Source organism: Protopterus annectens, chromosome 14.part0 (assembly GCF_019279795.1).
Source record: "Protopterus annectens isolate FY-2018-M chromosome 14.part0, PAN1.0, whole genome shotgun sequence".
NCBI classification, from domain to species: domain Eukaryota; kingdom Metazoa; phylum Chordata; order Ceratodontiformes; family Protopteridae; genus Protopterus; species Protopterus annectens.
Window position 1 is genome coordinate 887,326,524 of NC_056748.1, and position 22,018 is coordinate 887,348,541.

The following is a 22,018-nucleotide window of genomic DNA, read 5'->3' on the forward strand; positions in this document are numbered from 1 at the left end:
GAATTATAAAAAATGCTGTACTCTTTGCATTCCTTTTTGTAGAGCCCCCTAACACTGCCCCTCTACTTTTTATATACTAAGTTCAAGATCACTGTATCTCATGGAAAGGGGAATATACTCCAAGACACAGCAGTCTCCAACTTTAGTATATGATGGGTCTGTTTTCCCACAGTCATTTTTAACTGTGCCAGGACTAGCATTTGCATCTCACAATTCATGATGATTACAGAGGATTTCATTTGGGTAATTATTGTATACATATGTGAAGAAAAGAGGAAGTTTATTAGACGAGCATAGATGAAACAATGCATAATAATAGGGTACCTAGGTCTCTGTGTTGTGGTTTTGGAAGTGTGCATGTGCAGAACAAGAAGGGAGAGGAACACTACTTGTATGTAAATCTGTACCCAACATAAAGTAAGGAAGTGTGTGAAGAATGGAAAAGCTGGTCCTTACTGTAGAACAGTGTGTGTGTGATATACCTTTAAGAAACTTTCCAGTCAACAAGCATGTGCATATAAGTACTGAGCACGTGCAAGCAAGAGTGCCATTTTGTAGTGAGCAGTCAAGATGTAAGCATGTATTGTGTGTACTACTTAGTCAGTTAGCTCATTTAAGTTTAATGTTTGTGCTATCCATCCTGATGTGTTTGTATATCATAAAGTACTTAAATGAACACCCAAGCCTCATCATCTTATTCAGATATACAAGACAAGCGACATGGTGTCAGAATTGGGATCCAGGATCAAAACCATGAGGCGCACAGTTACATTTGGAGGATTATATAGGTGTGGATCATCCCTACTACTCAAACGACTTGCAGACAGGTCAGAAACAAATTCCAGGTACTTACACTCACTTAAGTAATTTTTTATTCAACAAATGTAAAATGAAGCACTCAGAACACTTGAAACAAATTTCTAATTAAATGAAATGTCCAAAACTGTGGCATAATGATAAAAATATTCGAAATAATTACAAAAATGTTTGAAACAACATTAAAATTGCATAAAATATATAAAAAAAGGAAAACAACCACATTTATTCACTATGTGCTACTTTTTCACATTAACTACAGCTATTCAAAGTATCCAAAGTGTTGGCAAGAGTGTGCAGTATTACAGTACAATTATTTTGCAAAGTATTTATTTATTTATTTATTTTACATTTGTTGACCGGGATAGTCCAGCTGGATACATATCCGTTTTCAGTGGAGGCCCGGGGAGAAAAGCTCCAAAGAACAGAGGTACAAGAGCACAAATTCCAACAATACAATAGAAGTTAGACATTTAGTACAATAAGTAGCATAAACATGTAATACTGGATAAGAACAATAAGAAATAAAAAATAAAAAAGAAAAAAAAATAAAAGTACAGTCTTACGGAGAGTTTATTGTGCATTTGGATGTTACTAGTACCTGGTGTGTGTGCATGTTCATGCATGATTACAAGGACCATGTTTGTATTGTGTTTATATATAATTTGTTGGAATGTCAGAAGGATTTCGCAGACAAAGTCCACTTGTGTTTGATAACAATAGTGAACAAAATTGGAGTGTGTTTGAGCAAGACTACAATATTTTCATACAGGTTGCTTTTTCTGACAAAGATGCATGAACAAAGGCATTTATCCTGCTTAATTTAGCTGGTTCAGAAGCCATTGAAAGAGAACGTTCATTTGTGTATACAGGGGAGGGGGAACCATCATATAGTGGTAGCTGCTGAAATGAGGGAAGAACCTGAGTGTTTAAAACGTAAGTTTAGAGAAATGTATACTCCCCAAATGAATATTACAATGGAAAGACACTTATTTTACACAAGAGATCAAAAGCCTGGTGAAACTTTTGCAGCATATATAACTGACTTGAAAAACAAGGCTATAACGTGCAGATTTGGTGATCTCAGAGATGAGTTGATAAAAGACAGGCTTGTGTGTGCTATTAAAGACAATGCAGTGAGAAAGATTTTGCTTCGAGACAGTGATTTAACTTTGAATAAGGCCATAGAGATTTGCCAGATATATGAGCTGAGAGAGAAAAGCACACAAATATGCTTACAAATGAGAAAGGCATGCTTCCAGTGCTAATGTAGATAGCATGCAGCACATGGTTAAAATATACATGCCCAAGGGTGTGTGGCAGCTTCAGTGAAAACCATAACCTTTCTAGCAAGTTCTAGAGCATGCTCTGTGAAGCAGACATGCTCAGTGAAGCACAAGGGTGACTCCGCTAAATCAAAAGAATGTGCCCCCCACCTAACCTCATAGTCAGCTGTCGCAATTGTGGAGGTACTCATGAGCGTAAAAGAAAAAAGTGCTTAGCTTTTGGTCAGCAGTGCCACAAATGTAAAAAGTGGAATCACTTCAAAAGGTTTTGTAAATCAAGATGTTCATTATTTTATTAAAAGGAGCATTGAAAGAGGCAAGTTGATAAATTAGAAATCCATTACCCTACTTTGTTATGTTGATGGTGTGTCTGTGCTTGGTGAAACGGTCAATGCAGTAGATTTGTGGACAAAGAATGAAGTATTTTCCACTGTTTGGATTAATGGGAGACCCATAGAGCTCAAAATTGATACTGCTTTAAAATTCAATGTTATGTTAACAGAAACATTTGCTACAGTAAAAGCTAGTGAAAAACTTGATTTGGTGAAGTGTGCAAAGTTAGTTGCTTATGGTGGTGAAGAAATTCAAACCAAAGGCTCAGTAGTGCTTTTTTGTTACTGTGCTGGAAACAGCTATGAGTTGCAGTGTTACATAGTCAAAAAGTGCATAGAGTCACTATTAGGCCTTAGATAAAGTTTGAAAATGGGACTGCTTTCATTTAATAAGGAAGTCCACCATGTAATCTTGAAAGACAACAGCTCAAATTTTGTCCAGATTATTTTTTCTGACTATGCTAATCTTTTTGAAAACAAACTAGGAAAACTCCCAGTTGTGTACTCCATGAAGTTAGATCCTGAAGTAAGCCCAGTTTTCAGACCAGCAAGGAAAGTTCCAGTAGCTATGCAGGACAGAGTCAAGGCTGAGCCAGATAGAATGGTGCTGCAATGAGTAATCTGCCAGTAGAAGAACCAACTGAATGGGTATCCTCCATGGTGGTAGCTCATAAGAAAAGCTCAGATGATATTTGAATATGTATTGATCCATGAGACTTGAACAAAACACTTAAGCAACCTCATCATCCAATGCGCATAGTCAAAGAAGTTGCTGCTGTTATGCCAAATGCCACTTTTTGTTCATTTTGGCAGATTTCCTTGACCGTAAGTCTTCATTGCTAACCACATTCAGTGCACACTTTGGAAGGTACAGATTTCTGAGAATGCCATTTGGAATAAATTCAGCGTGCAGTGGAACAAATTTTTTCAGCTGTCCATGTGCTATTATAGTAGACGATATTCTTGTAGGAGGCAATGGTGAAGTCGAGCATAATAGAAACCTCAAAACAGTTTTAGCAGAGCTAGTTAAGTCAGTCTTAAGCTGATTCCTCAGAAGTGTAAATTCAGACTGTGAGAAGTTACTTATGTTGGTAATTTGTTTACCAGTTCAGGCTTGCGAACAGATCCTTCCAAGCAAACAGCAATTCTTGAGATGCCAGCTCCATAGAATGCCCAAGCCCTACAATGTTTTCTTGGCATGGTCAACTAATCTACGCATGTTCATTCCAGATTTGAGCCAACTTTCAGCACCGCTAAGAGAGCTGACATGCAAAGATATATATCCTGGTCCTGGTCAGATCAACACCAAAGAGCATTTGATGTCCTGAAACAGATAATTGTCAGTCCACCTACTTTAAGATACTAAGATGTTTACAAACCACTGACTCATTCCTGTTATGCTTTTAAGTTTGGTCTTGGTGCAGTCATTCTTCAAAAAGGCAAACCAGTAGCCTATGCATCGAGAACGTCAACCCAAACAGACATGCAGTATGCTCAGATGAAGGAACTCTTGGCAACTGTGTTTGCATGTTTGAAGTTCCATGATTTTATTTATGGCTGACCTATTCAAATCCAGACTGATCACCAACCTCTAGTTACTATTTTGAAAAAGCCAATGCATATATAGCTCCTGCTAAATTGCAACGCATGATACTCAAATTGCAAAAGTACAGTTTCAGTCTTGTGTTTACGCAAAAGGCAAACTTCTTTATCTTGCTGATACTTTATCTAGATCGCCCAGAAAAAAAAACATTGAACAGCATGAAAATGAGAAACCTGATTTTAAAGTGATGGAAGTGAGAAATATTTCTTCCACACACCTTGATAAGCATAGAACTCGCACAGCTTTGGATCCAGTTCTCCAGAAACTCTACCAATTTATCAGTCAAGGATGGCCTTCTAAGCAATCTTGTTTACCAGTAGAAGTGCAGCAGTATTTTCCTTACAGAGATAAGATTTTGTCTGACAACGCTATCATCATGAAAGTTCCAAAAGTGATTGTTCCAAAATCCTTGCAACAAAGAGTACATTAAGATCTTGCATCATGACCACTCAGGAACCGATTCTACCAAAAGAAGGGCAAGAGGACTAGTATTTTGGCCTTCATCGTCAAGAGAGAAAGTACTCTCATCTTGTTCTGTTTATAATAGTACTAAACTGCATCAACAGAAAGAACCACTTCAGTTAAGCCAGATTCCTGAACTACCTTGGTCAACAGTAGTTACAGATATCTTTGGGTATAAAGGTCAACATTACTTGGTGTTAGTAGATTCTTATTCAAAGTTGTTTGAGATTGACCTACTTCCTAACCTAACATCCAGTACTGTTATCACTAAGTTGAAGAGTCGTTTTTCTGTCCATGGTAGGCCGTACAATCTCATTTCTGACAAAGGTGCACAGTTTACAAGACAGCAGTTCAAAAGATCTGCTGAAATGTGGGACTTTGTTCATATTACACATAGTCCTGAATACTCAGTCAAATGGCTTGGCAGAACGTGCAGTTCAATGTACAAAACAGCTGTTAGAGAAATCAAAATGAGACTACGTCAATGTTTTTCTAAATCTCTTGAGTCTCACAAACATTCCTTGCGATAATCATCTTGGTTTGCCTGTCCAGAGACTTATGTTGAGACAAACCAGAACCACACTACCAGTCAGTAGCAATTTGTTGGTCCCATGTGCAAAGAACAATAAAGCAGTGAAAGCTCAACTCCTGAATAAGCGTTTGTCTCAGAAGTCCTGTTATGATGAGACCAGCAGACCGCTCAGTCTATTACAAGAAGATGAGATGGTGAGAATGCAGATAGCAAAAGATTTTGATTGGAGTGGATTTGTGAAAAGTTTGTGTCAAGAGCCAAGATTGTAGTGTGGAATCGCAGGGAATAGAATTTAGGTGAAATCGGAAATATTTATTACCGGTGTCCAAGCCAATGTTTTATAGCATTCTGCCTGTAATAGACTCTAGTTCTCAGAATGACTTGTCCAGTGTTCCAGCTTCACAGGACATTCCAGCAGATATCCCTGTTCCTGAGAATATCCCCGGGAGTCCTAAAGCAGAACATTCACCTGTGACTGTCCCTGTTCCGAAACCCAGTCAAACTAAACATTACAAGATAAGGTCGCATTTCCAGATCTAGTTCTAGATGCACAGCAACCTGGGCAAGAAGGTTGTTTTGTTCATTGTTGTCTGTATAATTTACATGCCTATTTAAATGTCATTATCATTGCAAGACAGCTCAGTGAAGAGGGAGGATGTAGATCAGTGTGTGTGATATACCTTTAAGAAGCTTTCCAGTCAACTGGCACATGCATGTAAGTACTGAGTATCTACAAACAAGAGTGTCATTTTGTAGTGAGCAGTCAAGATGTAAGCATGCATGTGTGTACTAGTCAGCTTGTTTAAGTTTAATGTTCCTGCTATCCATCCTGATGTGGATAGCTGTAACATGGGATGGGAGAGTCAGGAGTTGCACATTTTAAGTATGTGTGTGTGTATATATGCTATGGTAGGTTGTTTGGGAGGAGATTATTTATAGTGATGATAGTGATAATTACACAATATGCAATATGTTTGACTTTGGGGGGGAGGGTGTGTCTGTGTGTGTGTGTATATATATATATATATAAGTGTGTGTGTGTGTGTGTGTGTGTGTGTGTGTGTGTGTGTGCGTGTGTGTGTGTAATGCCTGACTCTCCATCCCATGTTACAGCTATCCACTATTTCTACCTGCAATCCACCCAGTTTGTTTTACTATCTTAAACTTCCATATAATTTCTCCTTCCAGTCTTCATGTCTTCCAGTGAAAACAAATCTTAACTTGAAAAAAAAATTGTTATAAGTACCTCTCAACTCCTCTCATTGCCTGTCATGCCTCTGTACTCTCATTAGCTGATTTTATGCTGTAAAACTTCAAGAACTAGAGTACTCCAAAACATGACCCTACCAGAAACATACAAGTAAGTGTGTGTGTGTGTGTATGTATGTGTATATATATATATATATATATGTACACACACACACACACACACACACACACACACACACACCACAATTCACAAGTGGTGCATATACCCCGTAATGTGCAAGGTCTCAAAGTACAACACAAACCACCGCACTAGTATAAATATCTCTGAAGTCCGTTGTAGTGCAGCATAATGCAAAGAGAATCCATTTCCATTATAAATAGTCTCAAAATGCTAACAGTTATCAAACAGAAAAGTAGCCAGAAACTTCCTTTTAAACTTCCCAGTAAATGTAAACAGTCTTCAGAGTATTTACTGTTTTCAAGCAGTTGATTCAGCATAAAAAATTTATCCAGAAGTTTCCTTTTACATTTCCAATAAATGTAAATGGTCTTAAGAGTACTTACTGTCTTCAAACAGTTAATTCAGCATGAAATAATGCATCCAGAAGCTTCATGTTAGACTTCCCAGTTTTAATCTCACCGGTGCACAAAATACATTAAAATGACATCCTTATACCAAATGGTTACATATTAAACCAGCAGGCATCAAAAAACTTCAAAAGAGCACTATCCAGTGCTGCTTAAGAGAGAAACAAATCAGCAGACCAGTTTCACTTCATTGGCATCATCAGTGCAATCATTTGGTATAAGGTGAGATTAATACTGCGTTACTGTAAAAGGAAGCTTCTGGATATATTATTTCACACAGAATCAACTGCTTGAAAACAGACAGTACTCTGAAGACTGTTTACATTTACTGGGGTGTTTAAAAGGAAGTCTCTGACTACATTTTTTGCATGCAGATTTTGATAACAGTATTTTGAGACTATTTTCAATGGGAATGGACTTTCTTTGCATTATGCTACACTACGACTGACTTTAGAGAGATTTATTTTAGTGCTGGATGCATCTTTTTGTTGTGTGTATGTATGTATGTATGTATATAGCACCAACACCCTACACTCCCCCCGCTCCCTAAGATCAGAGAACCAAAATCTGCTTCAAGTACACAAACCCTCTCACCCCCCAGGCCAACTACTTCTATCCCTGACTACAGCCAAACTCTGGAACTCACTCCCTTCTCACCTACGTAACTTAACTGACCTTAATAACTTCAAAAGTCAGCTCCTCTTATATATATCCTCCAAATGGAAATGTCCCTCTCATGCTCCCACCTAACGTATTTATCAACCAACTATACTCCTACCTCCTCCTTTTATCTACTAAACTTGTAAAACCCAAAAGAAGCACTATTCGTTGCGAGTCCAATACCTTCTTTATTGTAACACCAAATAAATTAAGCGCTTTCGTCAGTTGAAACTTGACTTCATCAGAATTAAATACAAAAGATAAAACCCTGCTTTAATATATGGACTACTAGTCAGTGGTTGGTCCAGTAATTTAAACAATTAACAAGTCCATTAACTTAATTGAGATTTAAAATACCAAAGGTTAATTTATCACATCTAATAAAATTTCTGCAAAATTCTAAATGTTCTAAAAACATTGTAGCAGTACAATATGTAATGGTAAAAAGCACAAACATCACAAGTAAATAAATATGTATTATTTGTATACAAATATCAACTATTTCTCATTTTACTTAAACTTGTTCTGCCCTTTCCTTTAAAATTGGTGCCAAATTCAAACATTCATTTAAGCCAGGGGAAACATTTGCTGCAAGCCTAAGCTGCCATATCAATTCCTTTTTCAGTAATAGATTTTGCCAGTCTCCACCTCTGGTTTCCAAATGAACTAAATCTAAAATAGCAAAATGAAAACCTGTATAATCATTACATGTCATACGATGTTTATACAAAGCATTTGTAGCTTTTTTATTTTTTATGTCATACAAATGCTCGTAAATTCTTGTCTTGAGAAGCCTCTCAGTCTTCCCAATATAGAAAGAACTACAGGTGTCACACATAGCAATATAAACTAACTTACTAGAAAAACAGTTGCCTCTCCTAGGGTAAACTGTATTATTATTCTGGTTTTTCAAACATATTTTAGTATCCTGTAAAATGTAAGAACAATATTTACATCTCCCACAACACCTAGTACCATTGTTAATTACTTCATCTGTTACAAGACATTTTGGTCCACTTTCTAGAATCTTTTTCAGATTAAACCCAATTTTTGTAGTTAACACTGGTTTTTCACCCAAAACTTGATATTTGTCATGGTCAATTTTAAATATGCTCCAATTCTTATGCAAAACATCTTTAACTTGTTGATATAGGGGACTGTATTGTAAAATACAAGTATGCTCAAAATTGGTTTCATTAAGTTTTTTATCAGTCTTACCAAAAGTTTAATTTTTTTCTAGTCCCTTACCTAATAATGGGGTATATCTCTTACCCCATTCAACGTACACTTCATAAAGAGTTTTTTCCACCAGACCCCATAGGGTAACCCCTATCCAAAAACATATATTTTAGATATTCAAACTCAGGTCGAAGATCTTCCACAGAAGATGTCATTCTAGCTACCCTAATTGCTTGACCCTTAATTATACTTTTCTTCTGACTGAAAGGATGATGACTGTTAAAATGTAGATAATTATTACAAAAAGTTTTCTTACGGTATATTTTTGATTTAAATTTATCCTTATCTTTAATAATGAGTGTATCAAGATAACTAATTTCATTAGCATCAAACTGAAAAGTGAACTTCAAAAAACTGGTAGTACTGTTGAGATATTGGATGAATAAAGGAATAGTCTCAACTGTTCCCTTCCAAAAAATAAAAATATCATCCAAAAATCTACAGTAGTAATTAATGTAATCAAAATATTTACTTCCAAACACATATTCTCTCTCCCATCCTAGTAAAACGATGTTTGCATAAGTTGGGGCGCAAGCAGCACCCATTGCCACACCTCTAACCTGCTGGAAATATTCTCCCTCAAAAAACAGGTAGTTGTGGTCTAATATAAGTTCCATCATTTCACAAGTTAACTTGATTTCATCACCATTCATAGTAGACAGATTATATAAAGTCTCCTCAAAATAAGCTAACCCTTCTTGTTTAGGAATACAAGAGAACAAATCCATTACATCAATGGTTACAAAATAACCTTCAGCATTCCATATATGACTTTTTAGTTGACCCAAAAAGTCCCAAGAGTCCTTGACTAAATGTGGACGCCGTTCTACAACATGTTTGATCTTCTTGTCCACATACACAGATAAATTATGGGTTTTAGACCCAGTTGCCGCCACTATAGGTCTGAAAGGTGGATGTTCTAAGCTCTTATGTACTTTAGGTATACCAAATATGCCAGGGATTTTAGGATGTTTGTTAGATAAAAAATCATAAACTACCCCTGTAATTCTTTGTTCCATCAAATATTCATACAGAAAACTATCAATTCTCTGATATGCTATATGTATTTGGTTTTTTGAACATATGGAGTAGTTATTAACATTGAATAGAATTCCCTGCATAATATTGGTATAATCAGTGCTGTTAAATAAAACAATACCACCCCCTTTGTCCAGCGCCATTATGCATATGCTTTTGTCATTTCTTAAATTTTGCAACAGGATTCTTTCTGTGTTACTAAGGTTATAAAAAATTCTCTTGTGTTTACCCCAAATTTTGTATACATCATCCTTAACTGCCTTCTCAAACATATTAATTAATGGGTCTAACGGGGGATTAAACATACTTCTTTTTTTACACACTTCTTTAGGAAAGTCTGTGTCCATTTTCATAACCTTAGAATGAAATAGTTGTAAATTCAATTTTCTCATGTAAAGTTGAATATCAACTAAGGTGTCAGCAATGTCTGGAATTTTAATAGGTACAAATTTAAAGCCTTTAGAAAAAAGGGAGAATATTCTGGCAAGATTTCTCTATCAGTATAATTATAAATATTGAAACCATTCAAAACATTTTGTATTGACTTGTTACTAGAATTCTCATTTAGAATTGAAGTCACTACCACCTTGGGGCCTCCATGTGTTTCTGGAATACCTTGTTGTAAGTCGCTTGTTTGCTAAACTTGTAGCTAATTCAGCGTTATCTCTGTCAACTGGCTTTTCCAGATGCATTGCTTAAATTCTGTTCATTAACAAACATAATGTAACCTTAATTTTGTAAATAATATGTAATATAAAATATGTTTCCTGTGAATCTTTATGTAACACATGTTTCTTGTGGAGGTTTTCTCCTCGGGCCTCCACTGAAAGTGGGCCATCTCGACCCAGTGGACTATCCCGATCAACAAATGGAAATAAACATGTATGTATGTATATATGTGTGTATATATATATATATATATATATATATATATATATATATATGGATCTACTTTGAAAGCTCAAAAGGCCAGATTACCGAATGTGATTTTTTTTCAGCACAACATAGAAACCTTGATTTCCTGAGCGCAAAGGTTTTACCAGGTTAAGTAAACACTTGCCTAGAATTGTATGGAAACACACTGCAGTATGTAAAACCCACCTAGGTGGGGGCACTATATATATATATATATATACATACATACCAACTCTGGGATCGCACTACAATGGAGAAACAGCATATTTCCCCATGTTGGGCAAGTGTTTACTTACCCTGGTAAAAGTTTTGTGTTCTGGAAATTAAGGTTTCTATGTCGTCTTGCAAAAATCATGTTTGGTAATCTGGCCTTTCGAGTTTTCGTAAAACATCTACAAAATCATGTTTGGTAATCTGGCCTTTCGAGTTTTCCTAAAACATCTACAGTCTCTTTAGAAATTTGAAATGTTAGTTGGAATAGTATGTCAGTAATGGTATTTACTTACACAAGCAGGAGCTGGTGCGTAGGTATACATGGGGAAAAATGTCTAGACAGAAGAATGTATAGTAATGGTGAGCAGAAAGAATTGAATGGATAGTAATGAAAGGTCACAGAAAAGCAGAAAAGATCAGTTATGTGTTTTCATTGCATCTATGTATAAACAGTGAATTGAAATGTGGACCTTCCATTATTTCATTTACATTTTCATCAACCTGTGGGTTTTGTATGTCAACCCTGGTTACTTCATTGTAAAATTTTCAGACTGTTTTCTGTACATTGTTTTCCTGTTTGTTCAGTTATGATATATTGCAGTCCTTCCAGTCTGACGTTTTCAGCACAGAAAAAGGGTCAATAATACATGCATGCCACAGTCCTAATATACAGTGTACTGGGTTTTGACTGCAGTGTACTGTGGCAATAGTATGCCACTCAGGTACTCAAAAAATGTGCACTTGACAAAATGTCCTTTTGCAAAATATGATTGTTGCATTTGGGTTTCTTTTTTTTTATGAGCTGTAGTTATCTCTGACTTGATGTTGTTAATTTGATGGTGCAAGGTACTACTCCCTCACAGAAAAATCAGAACATAAACCATATAAATTATTAGTTCTGATCAATGTGGTGTTTAGGTTTTTGAAATGTAGTCTACTGTGCTCAGGTGTGCTTTCAGGCCTCCTGGCGTTTTTCCTGTTATTGTCACTGAGTTGACATTAAGGTGCATTGCCTTCTGGAAGATAATTTTCCCTTTATACTTATGTTTGACAAGAATTAAAATAATTTTTAATTTACTACAAAGAGTAAACATATTTCACTTTTTTGGCAACAACAGACCTTTACAGTGTCTGCAAATCTGATAATGTGATTATCAGTTTATTTTAATATAGTCTGTACTCAAAGCAAGCCTCCCGAAACCAGTGAGCAGTCATTAAAATGTTTGATAAAATTTGTATCTCTTGGTTTATAATGCATAATTATCCATTTGAGTTGTTGCATACTATTTTTACTTGTATTATAGTGGGGCTGGTTCTGTACAACAAATCAATATTTAGCTGCAATATCCAAGCTGTTCAAAACAGACAATGCCTGAATGGAGTGCTTTGCAGATGTTCATCGTGCATACAGCTGCAGTTATAACAGATGGGTTCTCCTGCCGTCAGGCGGGTCCTCGGTCGGCCGAACTCCAAAGTCTAGGTCTGGCGTCGGTTGTCGTCACTTCTTCCCTGACGTCAGTGCGCCAGGGGTATAAAAGAACCAGCCTATGCCATTTTCTTCAGTCTTTCTTGCCGCGCGGTGCCCGAAGCAGAAGCAGTTCGCAAGTGCCGGTTGACCAGCTCCTGAAATTACGAAAATTTTGCAACCAAAGTCTTCTTTAAAGCTAAGTACCCCATTGGGGAAACTTTTCTTGCCTCAGACCGATGTCAGACAAAGTTAATAATTGTATTTCTTGTGGGAAGCAAATACCACATAAGGATTTTCATTCCCTCTGCATTCCTTGCTTAGGCTCAGACCACAATGTCTCGGTCTGTCGTTTTTGTGCTACATTCAACAAACGCACCATTAAGCGTCGGGCGGAGTTCGCCCAGCACTATTTTGGCAAAAAATGTAACTATATTATGTCGTCGGATACTCCGACTCCAGTTTTGTCTAAAAAACGCAAAGATAAGGACCAACACACGAGGTCCGCCGCCTCTACCGACACCACGTCAAAGCTGACTACAGGTGGTCCAGTTCTCAGCGAGGCGCCTACGCAGCCCCTGCCTACCGACGACACTTCATTGGCGGTGTCTTCTGTGCCCGAGGTCGCAGGCCCCTCAGCCTACACTCCGACTACAGATACCAAAGCCACTCTTGGTGGTGAATCTCAAAATGTAGACAGGTCTGCCTCCTCTCAAGGTGTCTTCAGACCTTCATCTTCTTTTTCTATCAAGGCTTTCACTAAGTCTAAAGCAGCCATGCATTCTAAGAGACACACTCCACAGGGCCCTTCTCCAGACCCCATGCCTAAAAGACAGATGCTTAAAATGGCTGAGGATTTGATTACTCTTATCAGAGGTTCTCAACCCCCCCCCCCCCCCGGACAAAAGGCCCAGAGTGGAGGAAGGAATCCCCCTCCTCTGACCAGGCCTCCATTATTTCAGAGCACTCTGATGAACAGGAACATTCTTACTCCCCTTTTGAAGATTCTGATGCTGAGGAGTCCATTCCCTCTGTCCCCCCCCCCCCCAGAGGATTACTCCTTTGGGGAAACCTTGCATACCTTAAGGGAACACTTCCACTGGGAAGGCCAAGAGTACTCAGATTCCAAGAAAAGGCTTAGGGATTTTCTCTTACTACCTCAGCACAGGCCTCTGGCTATACCTCCTGTCTTAGACATACTAGATGATGTGTACTCGGAGGCCTGCCTTAACCCGGATTCTTTACCTCCAGCCCCAGTCAAGCCTGACAGGTACTACCGGGTTCCTGGCTCACACCAATTTTTATACAAAAGCCATGCAGCTGACCCAGAAACTATCTCACAGGGCCCCAAGGGAATTAAGGCCTCCACTGCTAAAAACCCATTACCTTCCGAGAGAGATTCCAGATCCTTAGAAAGGTGGGGAAAAAAGGTATACACCTCGGCCACCTTAACCATGAGGGAATTAAACTGCCAGTTCCATATGCTAAAGTACCAACAGTTTCTGTTATCACAGTTGAGAAGCAAAATGTCACAACCTGAACAACCAGACTTGAGGGAGTTGCAGGATTTGATGCATAGTGCAGAACAAGTGGGTAAACATACCTTGCAATGTGGTTTTGATGCTCTAGAGGCCTCATGTAGAGCTGCTGTTACAGGATCAGTCATACGTAGACATGCCTGGCTCAAGGAGCAAACCTTACCAGATCATGTCAAAGCTAAATTACTAGATGCCCCTCTTCAAAAGGATGTATTATTTGGTGTTAAAGCTGAGGAGGTATTAAAGAAAATGGAGGAAAAGGCTAAATCAATGCAAACAGTGAAAGATTTTCTACAGGTACAACCTCCATGTTTCAGTAGAAATTGGCCTTCCAAAAATTGGTCCTTTCCAGCCACGGACAGACCCCAAAGAGGTAGATACAGGCACCCGAGGGGCAGAGGGCAATCTCAAGGATCGTTTAGGGGCATACAATGGCAAGCTCCTACACAAAGAGGTGGTGAGGATAGTTCGCAGCCATTCAGAAAGCAATCCCAATGACTTTCCCCTTTGCATGCCAAGCAAGGCTCAAATGGCAGCACCCTTAGGTGGAAAACTGGCATTATTTTCAAAAAATTGGCATATTGTCACAAAAGACAAATGGATCCTGGACATTATAAACAGAGGCTACAGATTCCATTTTCACACCCTTCCAAAAATGAGAGGCATGCCAAACCTGCCACACAATCAAAGGGCAGAGGCACAAAGACAAATTTCAGATCTCATGGACATGAAAGCTATTCAAGAGGTACCTACTCACGAACAAGGTCAAGGTTTTTATTCCAGACTATTCCTGGTACCAAGGAAAGGAAAAGATTGGAGACCTATTTTGGACCTATCCATCCTAAACACATTTTTACTCGTACCAAAATTCAAGATGCTCACATTACAGCAGCTTCTTCCCATGCTGGGCAAAGAGTCTTGGCTGGTAACATTGGACCTCAAGGAGGCATACCTGCATGTCCCAATCAGACAAAATTGCAGAAGATACCTCAGATTTCTTGCAGGTTCAACCCATTATCAATTCTCTGCGTTGCCCTTTGGCTTATCTACTGCGCCCAGAGTATTCACGAAATGCCTGGCATCAGTAATTGCCTACTGCAGACTTCAAGGGATACAAATATACCCATATTTGGACGGACTGCCTGATCCAAGCGGACAGCAAGCACATACTTCTGAAACATCTGGCTTTTGTAATAATGTTGTTGAATTCTCTGGGATACACAGTCAACAAAAAGAAATCAAGGCTAATACCCTCTCAGAAAATAATTTTCCTGGGTGCCAACTTGGACACAAACACCCAGATGGCCTACCTCACGCCAGAGAAGCAGGGGCAAACTAACTCAATACTTCAGAAAACTAGCAGATTTCACCAGGCTGACTGCAAGGAAAATCCTGCAGGCTCTGGGATTCATGGCATCTTGCATCCTACTAATCCCATGTGCAAAGTTGCATATGAGGAAACTTCAGTGGTACCTGAAAAACCTATGGTCTCAACACAGCCACAGCTTGGAAGCAATAACACCACTAATTCCATGTCTTCAAAAGTAATTTCTGTGGTGGGCTCAAGCATGCCAAACAAACACAGGTCTCCCATTCTGCAAGCCTCAAGCAAATCAAGTCATTACAACAGACGCCTCGGACTACGCCTGGGGGGCACACATGACAGATCGGTGCATTCAGGGCAAATGGTCCCAAAAAGAAAAGCACCTTCACATCAATCAAAAGGAAATGCTAGCAGTAATAAATGCTATTACAGCTTTCAAAGACCTTCTGCATCCAGGTCAACTATTGATAAGGACAGACAACACCACAGTAATGTGGTATATAAACAAACAGGGAGGAACCCATTCATACCCCCTATGCAGGCTGGCCATGTCACTTTGGAACATGGCCCTGGAATTACAAATCGAACTTCAAGCACAGTACTTGCCAGGCAAGGAAAACACGCTGGCAGACAACCTAAGCAGAAATATGACAGATCCACATGAATGGAAGTTGCATCCTCAAGTTTTTACAGAGATAATTCAAGCATGGGGAAGGCCAGACATAGATCTCTTTGCCTCCCACAAACATCACCAATTGACAAAATTCTGCTCAAGGACTTTCCATCCACAGGCCTGGAGAGTGGACACTCTCTCTTTCAGTTGGACAACAATGACAGTTTATGCCTTTCCACCTCTTCCTCTGCTGCCCAAAGTTCTATTAAAAACCAGAGCAGACAGACCAAAGATGATTCTCATTGCTCCAGACTGGCCAAGACAGCACTGGTGTACCCACTCCTGAGGAGCCGGACGCATTCCCCTCCATGGACCCTACCTCTAATGCCTCTTCTTCTGACTCAGCACAGCTTCAAAACTCTTCACAGTCAGCTGAAAACACTCAATCTGGCCGCATGGAAGATTCCTTAACATCACAACAGACCCTGCTCTCCAAGGAGGTGCAGGATGTCATTTTGGAGGCCAGAAGGCTGTCTACTAGAAAAGCTTACTCCGCAAAATGGAAACGGTTTTGTGCCTGGAATGAGAAAAAGGGCCAGAATCCTGGAAAACTGAATTTACCTCAAATATTACAGTATCTAGCTGAGCTGCTAAGCGGTGGACTTTCATTCTCCTCCATCAAAATCCATGCCTCAGCCATTTCTGCACAATACAACACTGATCCACCTTTATTCTCTCACCCCCTCTTAAGACAGTTCCTCAGAGGGGCAAAGAATATAAAACCCCCAAGGAAACAACCAATACCTGCTTGGGATCTCAATTTCATTCTAGAAAAGCTGACCTTGCCTCCTTTTGAGCCAGCTGCCTCAACAGATTTGCAATATTTGTCCTGGAAAACAGCTTTCCTTCTGGCTATCACCTCAGCTCGTAGGGTATCGGAACTACAAGCCCTCATGGCTGTGCAGCCTTTTATCATCTTCCATCAGGACAGAGTTTCCTTACGAACCAACCCTTCCTTTATGCCAAAGGTGGTATCCAGGGTAAATTTAAATCAGGCTATACACTTACCTGGCTCCTCCTAGTTCCACCTAGTGCCTACCACCCCTTTCATAGCTTTGGGATTCTACCCATCTGTTATGACTGCAACTGTATGCACGATGAACATAGTACAGTTTTGTACCTACCATAAATGTAGATGTTTGAGTGCTAATACAGCTGCAGTCCAAGTTTCCCTCCCTCCTTCCCCTCTTGGGACAGGCCTATTGGCTAACACCTCCTCATACAACCTGATTGGGGTATTCTTTTATGGTGTATTTGCTTGCAACTACTGTATTTTGATTATATTGCATTGCTTTATTACACAAATTTATGTATTGCCTTCCTTCTGGGGGCACCTGACATCTGGGGCAAGAAAAACTGAAGAAAATGGTGTCGGCTGGTTCTTTTATACCCCTGGCGCACTGACGTCAGGGAAGAAGCAACGACAACCGACGCCGGACCTAAACTTTGGAATTCGGCCGGCCGAGTACCTGCCTGATGGCAGGAGAACCCATCTGTTATGACTGCAGCTGTATTAGCACTCGAACATCTACATTTATGGTAGGTACAAAACTGCACTTTATTTCTTAAATGCAAAGTTCAGATCTGTCCAGTGCAGTTGATGTATTTTACATAAACTAATGAATCCCAGAAATGAGCAGTTTAGTGTTTTGGCGAAATGTGGACACCTGTTTACTCATTATCCCTACTGAGAGGGAGTCTTGAAGCTTAAATGTTAGCGCACACAGCCCATGGATGCAGCATACTTCTCAGCAAAAAGAGCAAAGTTCGTCTTATAAGTTACAAAGCCTACTTTTTAACACTTTAGGTCATATCTGAGCAATGTTAACCAGTAAGCACATTTGTGTAACATCTCTGAACAAAAACACTTGACTATGCACACACGTCTGATTTGCATGGCTAAATAGGTTTCAGGAGGAAAATAGCAAACCTTTGATCTAGGCTAGAGCATAGTTTTGCAGTTCAGCTCTATTTCATTTATGCAGATTTTTTGAGTACTTATTCTAAACTGCATCCATAAAATACTTCAGAACTACATAAGGCAAAGATCCTGAATGAATCTCCTGGTAAGGAGAAACAGATGGTCAGATGGCTTGTCTAGTTTAACAATATCTTTCTGATGCATTCTGTTTCCACTCTCTTCACAGAGAGTTCACATTTCTACTGTACACAGTGACAAAGAAAACTGAAATGTATTTTTCTGTGTGAAGAATACCTGAAAATCCCAGTGTTTGAGCTGTTTGAGTTTTGGAAAAACATGGCATTTTCAAGAAGTGTGGCATTGTGGTCCAGTGCAATCTGTGGGGTAGGACTTGTAACAATTATGGTAGTTATTTTCTATTTGTGATGCTCTTAATGTGCTTTACTGAGTGGTCTGTTTTAATTTTGCCTGTATATAGATACACTAAAAATGTTAATGGAAACATGCGCTTACACATTGAGAACAATTCTGGGATCATTTTCTCATGAAAATGGAAGTTCGTTTTATGTTCCATAAATCCATGTCCTTGAATCATGGCTGTCACATCATGTCAGAATACGTATTAATATATAATGACTACATTATATTTCCATAGTTGTTTTCACTATAGCTTTTATATTTTTTAAATTGATTTACAACATTTGATTACCTTGTCAGTGTCTTTCACCAAAGCACATTTGATCAGAGACAGTTCAAGGACTGTTTATTTTTAATTGCAAAGTTTAGTTTTTCTAAAGGTTTAGTGACATTGATGGTTGTTAAATTAAACGGGGCTTACTCCTGCATAGGAGTAGTGGGTAAAGGTGTTGGTAAAGTTTTAAGATGTAGTAATCTTGACCAAATGGAATACTGTAAGCATTCAAAAACATGCGGATGTGAGATACTTTTTTTTTTTTTTTTAATACTGTCCTCATATTAAAATGTGTTCTGACACTTTAACTTTAAATAAAAACAGAAGTTGTTAGTAAACACAACAATTAAATACTGTGAGTTTAAGCTTTTTTTTGCCAAGGGGACATGTACTATATCACATTGGCATAGAGCAAGTAGCACTTTGCTAAGCACAACTCTAGACGAGAATATGACTACTTTTTTCTCTTGATTGTGTTGAGAGTAGTTGTTTTGGATGCCTTTCAAGTCATCTTGCTTAGATATTTTTGACTTCACTGTACAGAGCATTAGAATCTAATATCATATCACCACCATGTTGGGCCTGGTGCAGTTTTTCTAACCTGAGCCTTTTATTAAATACTGTATGTCCAAGTCTGGCAGAGTAGTGTAGCAGGCAGTCAGTTGTTGCCATTCTGTTAGTGTGGACTATGAGAGAAAATGAAACCCTGATATAAAGAACAAAAGAACTGGATGCATAGCACCATATGAAATAGCACACAGGCAGAAGAACTGTTTTAACAGTGTGTTGATATTTTATTGTAGATATTTACTGTTAATGCAGTTAATAATGTAGGTATATTAAATGAAGTTTGTTTTTCCTTTCAACTTAGGAAGCAAATGTAACAGCATTAAAAACAGCAATGCTGGCTAATGTTTCTGACAGCAGACTGGCTGAAGTTTGGCTAAAGCTGATTGATCAAGTCTTGGAGGACACCAGGTAAGACAACAGAAAAAAAAAATATGAAATTCAGTTGTAGCTTTCAAGCTCCTTCCTTCCTGTGCTCAAATTAGGATGGTTCTAACCACAACCAGTCTCATTTTTTAAAGCTGCTTTACTGCACATCTCCTTTTCCTAAGAAAGCATGCATTTAACATCTTCCCATCCAGTCTGATATGATTATGAATATGCTTGGTACCCAATTCAACAACAGCATAGCTACATTACTCACAGGCTCTAACGCTGGTAGAAATTCTAACTGTGATGATAATCCCCCCTCCCTCAACTACCAATAAGGACAACTCCTTCCACACTTAATACTTCAATACCTCCATTCTGTCTGCAGCCAGTATCTACTACTTTAATTCGTAAACTACTTCTCAAACTAAAACCTTGTTCCCCTTCCTCTAACAGTCTTCTACCGGAATACTAAAAACTCACTGCGGACTCGATTGCTTATCCAGTTAGCATTCTTATCAATCGTTCCATTATGGAATCGCGTATCCGTGCCCTTTGGAAGAAATCAATCATAACCCATTTGCACAAAGGCGGTAAATCTAACAAGCTAACAAATTATAGACCTATCTCAATACTTCCAAATACTTTCCAAACTGCTTGAGAAGTGCATACATATACAGCTGCAAAACCGTCTTACCCATAACAATTATACCCACTCATCATGGTTTTAGGCCAGCACACATTACAACAGCAGCTCTTATCTCTTTTACTGACACCGACCTACACATCTCTGTATTACTATTAGATTTTTCAAAGAACTTTGACACAGTCTCACATAACAAATGTCTTCAGCAACTAGAATCATTAGGCTTTACACCATCCTCCGGACTATGATGTAACAGTTATCTATATAACAGGCAATAATGTATAAAGTGGCAAGGTTGCCTGTCTCAACACAACTGGTGTCCCACAGGGGGTCCATTCTTGGACCCTTCCTTTTCAACATACTCATCAACAATCTGCACACTGCCAACCACAGTAGTCCAGCACACCAATAATGCCGCTATCATCTCCTCCTCCTAACAGCATACCTGACCTACTGCAAAAAACACAGAGCGCATTTATACCAATTCGAATTATTGCTAAACGCTGCACAACTACTGATTAACCCTAACAAAACTAAACTTTTACTTTTTAAACCTAAAACTTGCACATCTGAGTTCAATATCTATTCCCATAACTAAACTGAAATTGAAGTCATAACAAGTGCTAAACTACCGGGCATCAGCACAGACAACAATCTTACATTTGACAAACACATAAATAATGTTATTAAAAAGCCTCATTGCAAACTAGGGACATTTTATAGACGCCAAAACATTTTGGGTCCAAACACCAAAAGAACACTTGCAAATACCTACCTGTTCCCCTCTCTACTCTACGGTACTCCCATTTTTACTAATCAACACAACACACTCAAAACCAAACTCCAGTGTTTTTACAAAATTAGTAAATTTGCTACAGGCTCATCATACCGCACCCACCACTGCAGTGCTCTCTGGAATTCCCCCACTGTCTTGACTACTTTCAACTTTCTGTTGCACAAAAAATAATATACAAACCTGATAGGTGTTCTGCATTAAAGTCAATTCTGCATACCCACATTCCCCAGAAACCTCCACTCTACCAATAGACATCTCATAGATATATGTTAGCCCAAGAAACAAGCTTGCCAATGTCTTTACTCTTATGCCATGGCACCATTATAGAAAATACTAAAAAGTTCAAGCTTGCACCAAAAAACTACCCTTTCAACGTGTGGATCTGCCTTCGCCCTACAACCGTCTAATCCCCACTTTCATTTATTTCTTGTGTCCCCCTCCTTTCATCTTCCTCCCCACCCGTTTAACCTCCTTACAACCTTATTTTTCTTTCATCCCCCATATCTTTTCTCTCTTTCTGTATCCCTTTCCCACTCTTTTTCTCTTAAATTTCATAATATAACACATCTCACAATCTCCTTAATATCCCATTTTAACATTTAAACTTTCACTTTTATTTCTACGCTCTTGACTCCTTGTTCTTGCATTGATTTTGCTAATCTCAAATCACTAAACTTTCGTCTCCAGAACCATCATGTTTTTTTAAAAAAATACTGATTATTTATATCTTGTAAAATATATTTTTCATGTTATGTTCATTTCTGCCTATAAAAAAGGCAAATTGCTATTTTCATTTTCCACCTCCTGTTATACCTCAGGTATGTATGCACGTTTGTCATAACTTCATAACGTGTTTTTAATGTTGTTCAAATGGCATGTGCTTTACTGCTGTTGTCAATATTTAAATCACAGTAGAGCTTTTTTTCTCCCTGGGCCTCCGCTGAAACAGGGTCCCTGACCCTGTCGGACTCTTCCAGTTACCAAATGTCAGTAAATAAATAAAAAAAATTATTTTCTTTGCGGAAATACATGTCCAAGCGTTAGGAATGCTAATGGGAAAATGAATGATTCTTATTTTTCCCTTTTCTCATGTATTGAATGCAATCTTGGTTTCATGTGCCTCTTCTGTATACTA

The 22,018-nt window shown here is 38.6% G+C and overlaps 1 protein-coding gene across 1 annotated transcript in view; it reads left to right on the forward strand.

Moving 5' to 3' along the window:
- The window catches only part of LOC122788742 (myoferlin-like), a 1,037,182-nt gene that overhangs the window by 956,884 nt on the left and 58,280 nt on the right, over positions 1-22,018 (forward strand). The window contains exon 24 of the mRNA XM_044055636.1: positions 19,377-19,483. Within this exon, the coding sequence (XP_043911571.1) occupies positions 19,377-19,483 (107 nt within the window). The remainder of the gene's footprint in view (positions 1-19,376; positions 19,484-22,018) is intronic.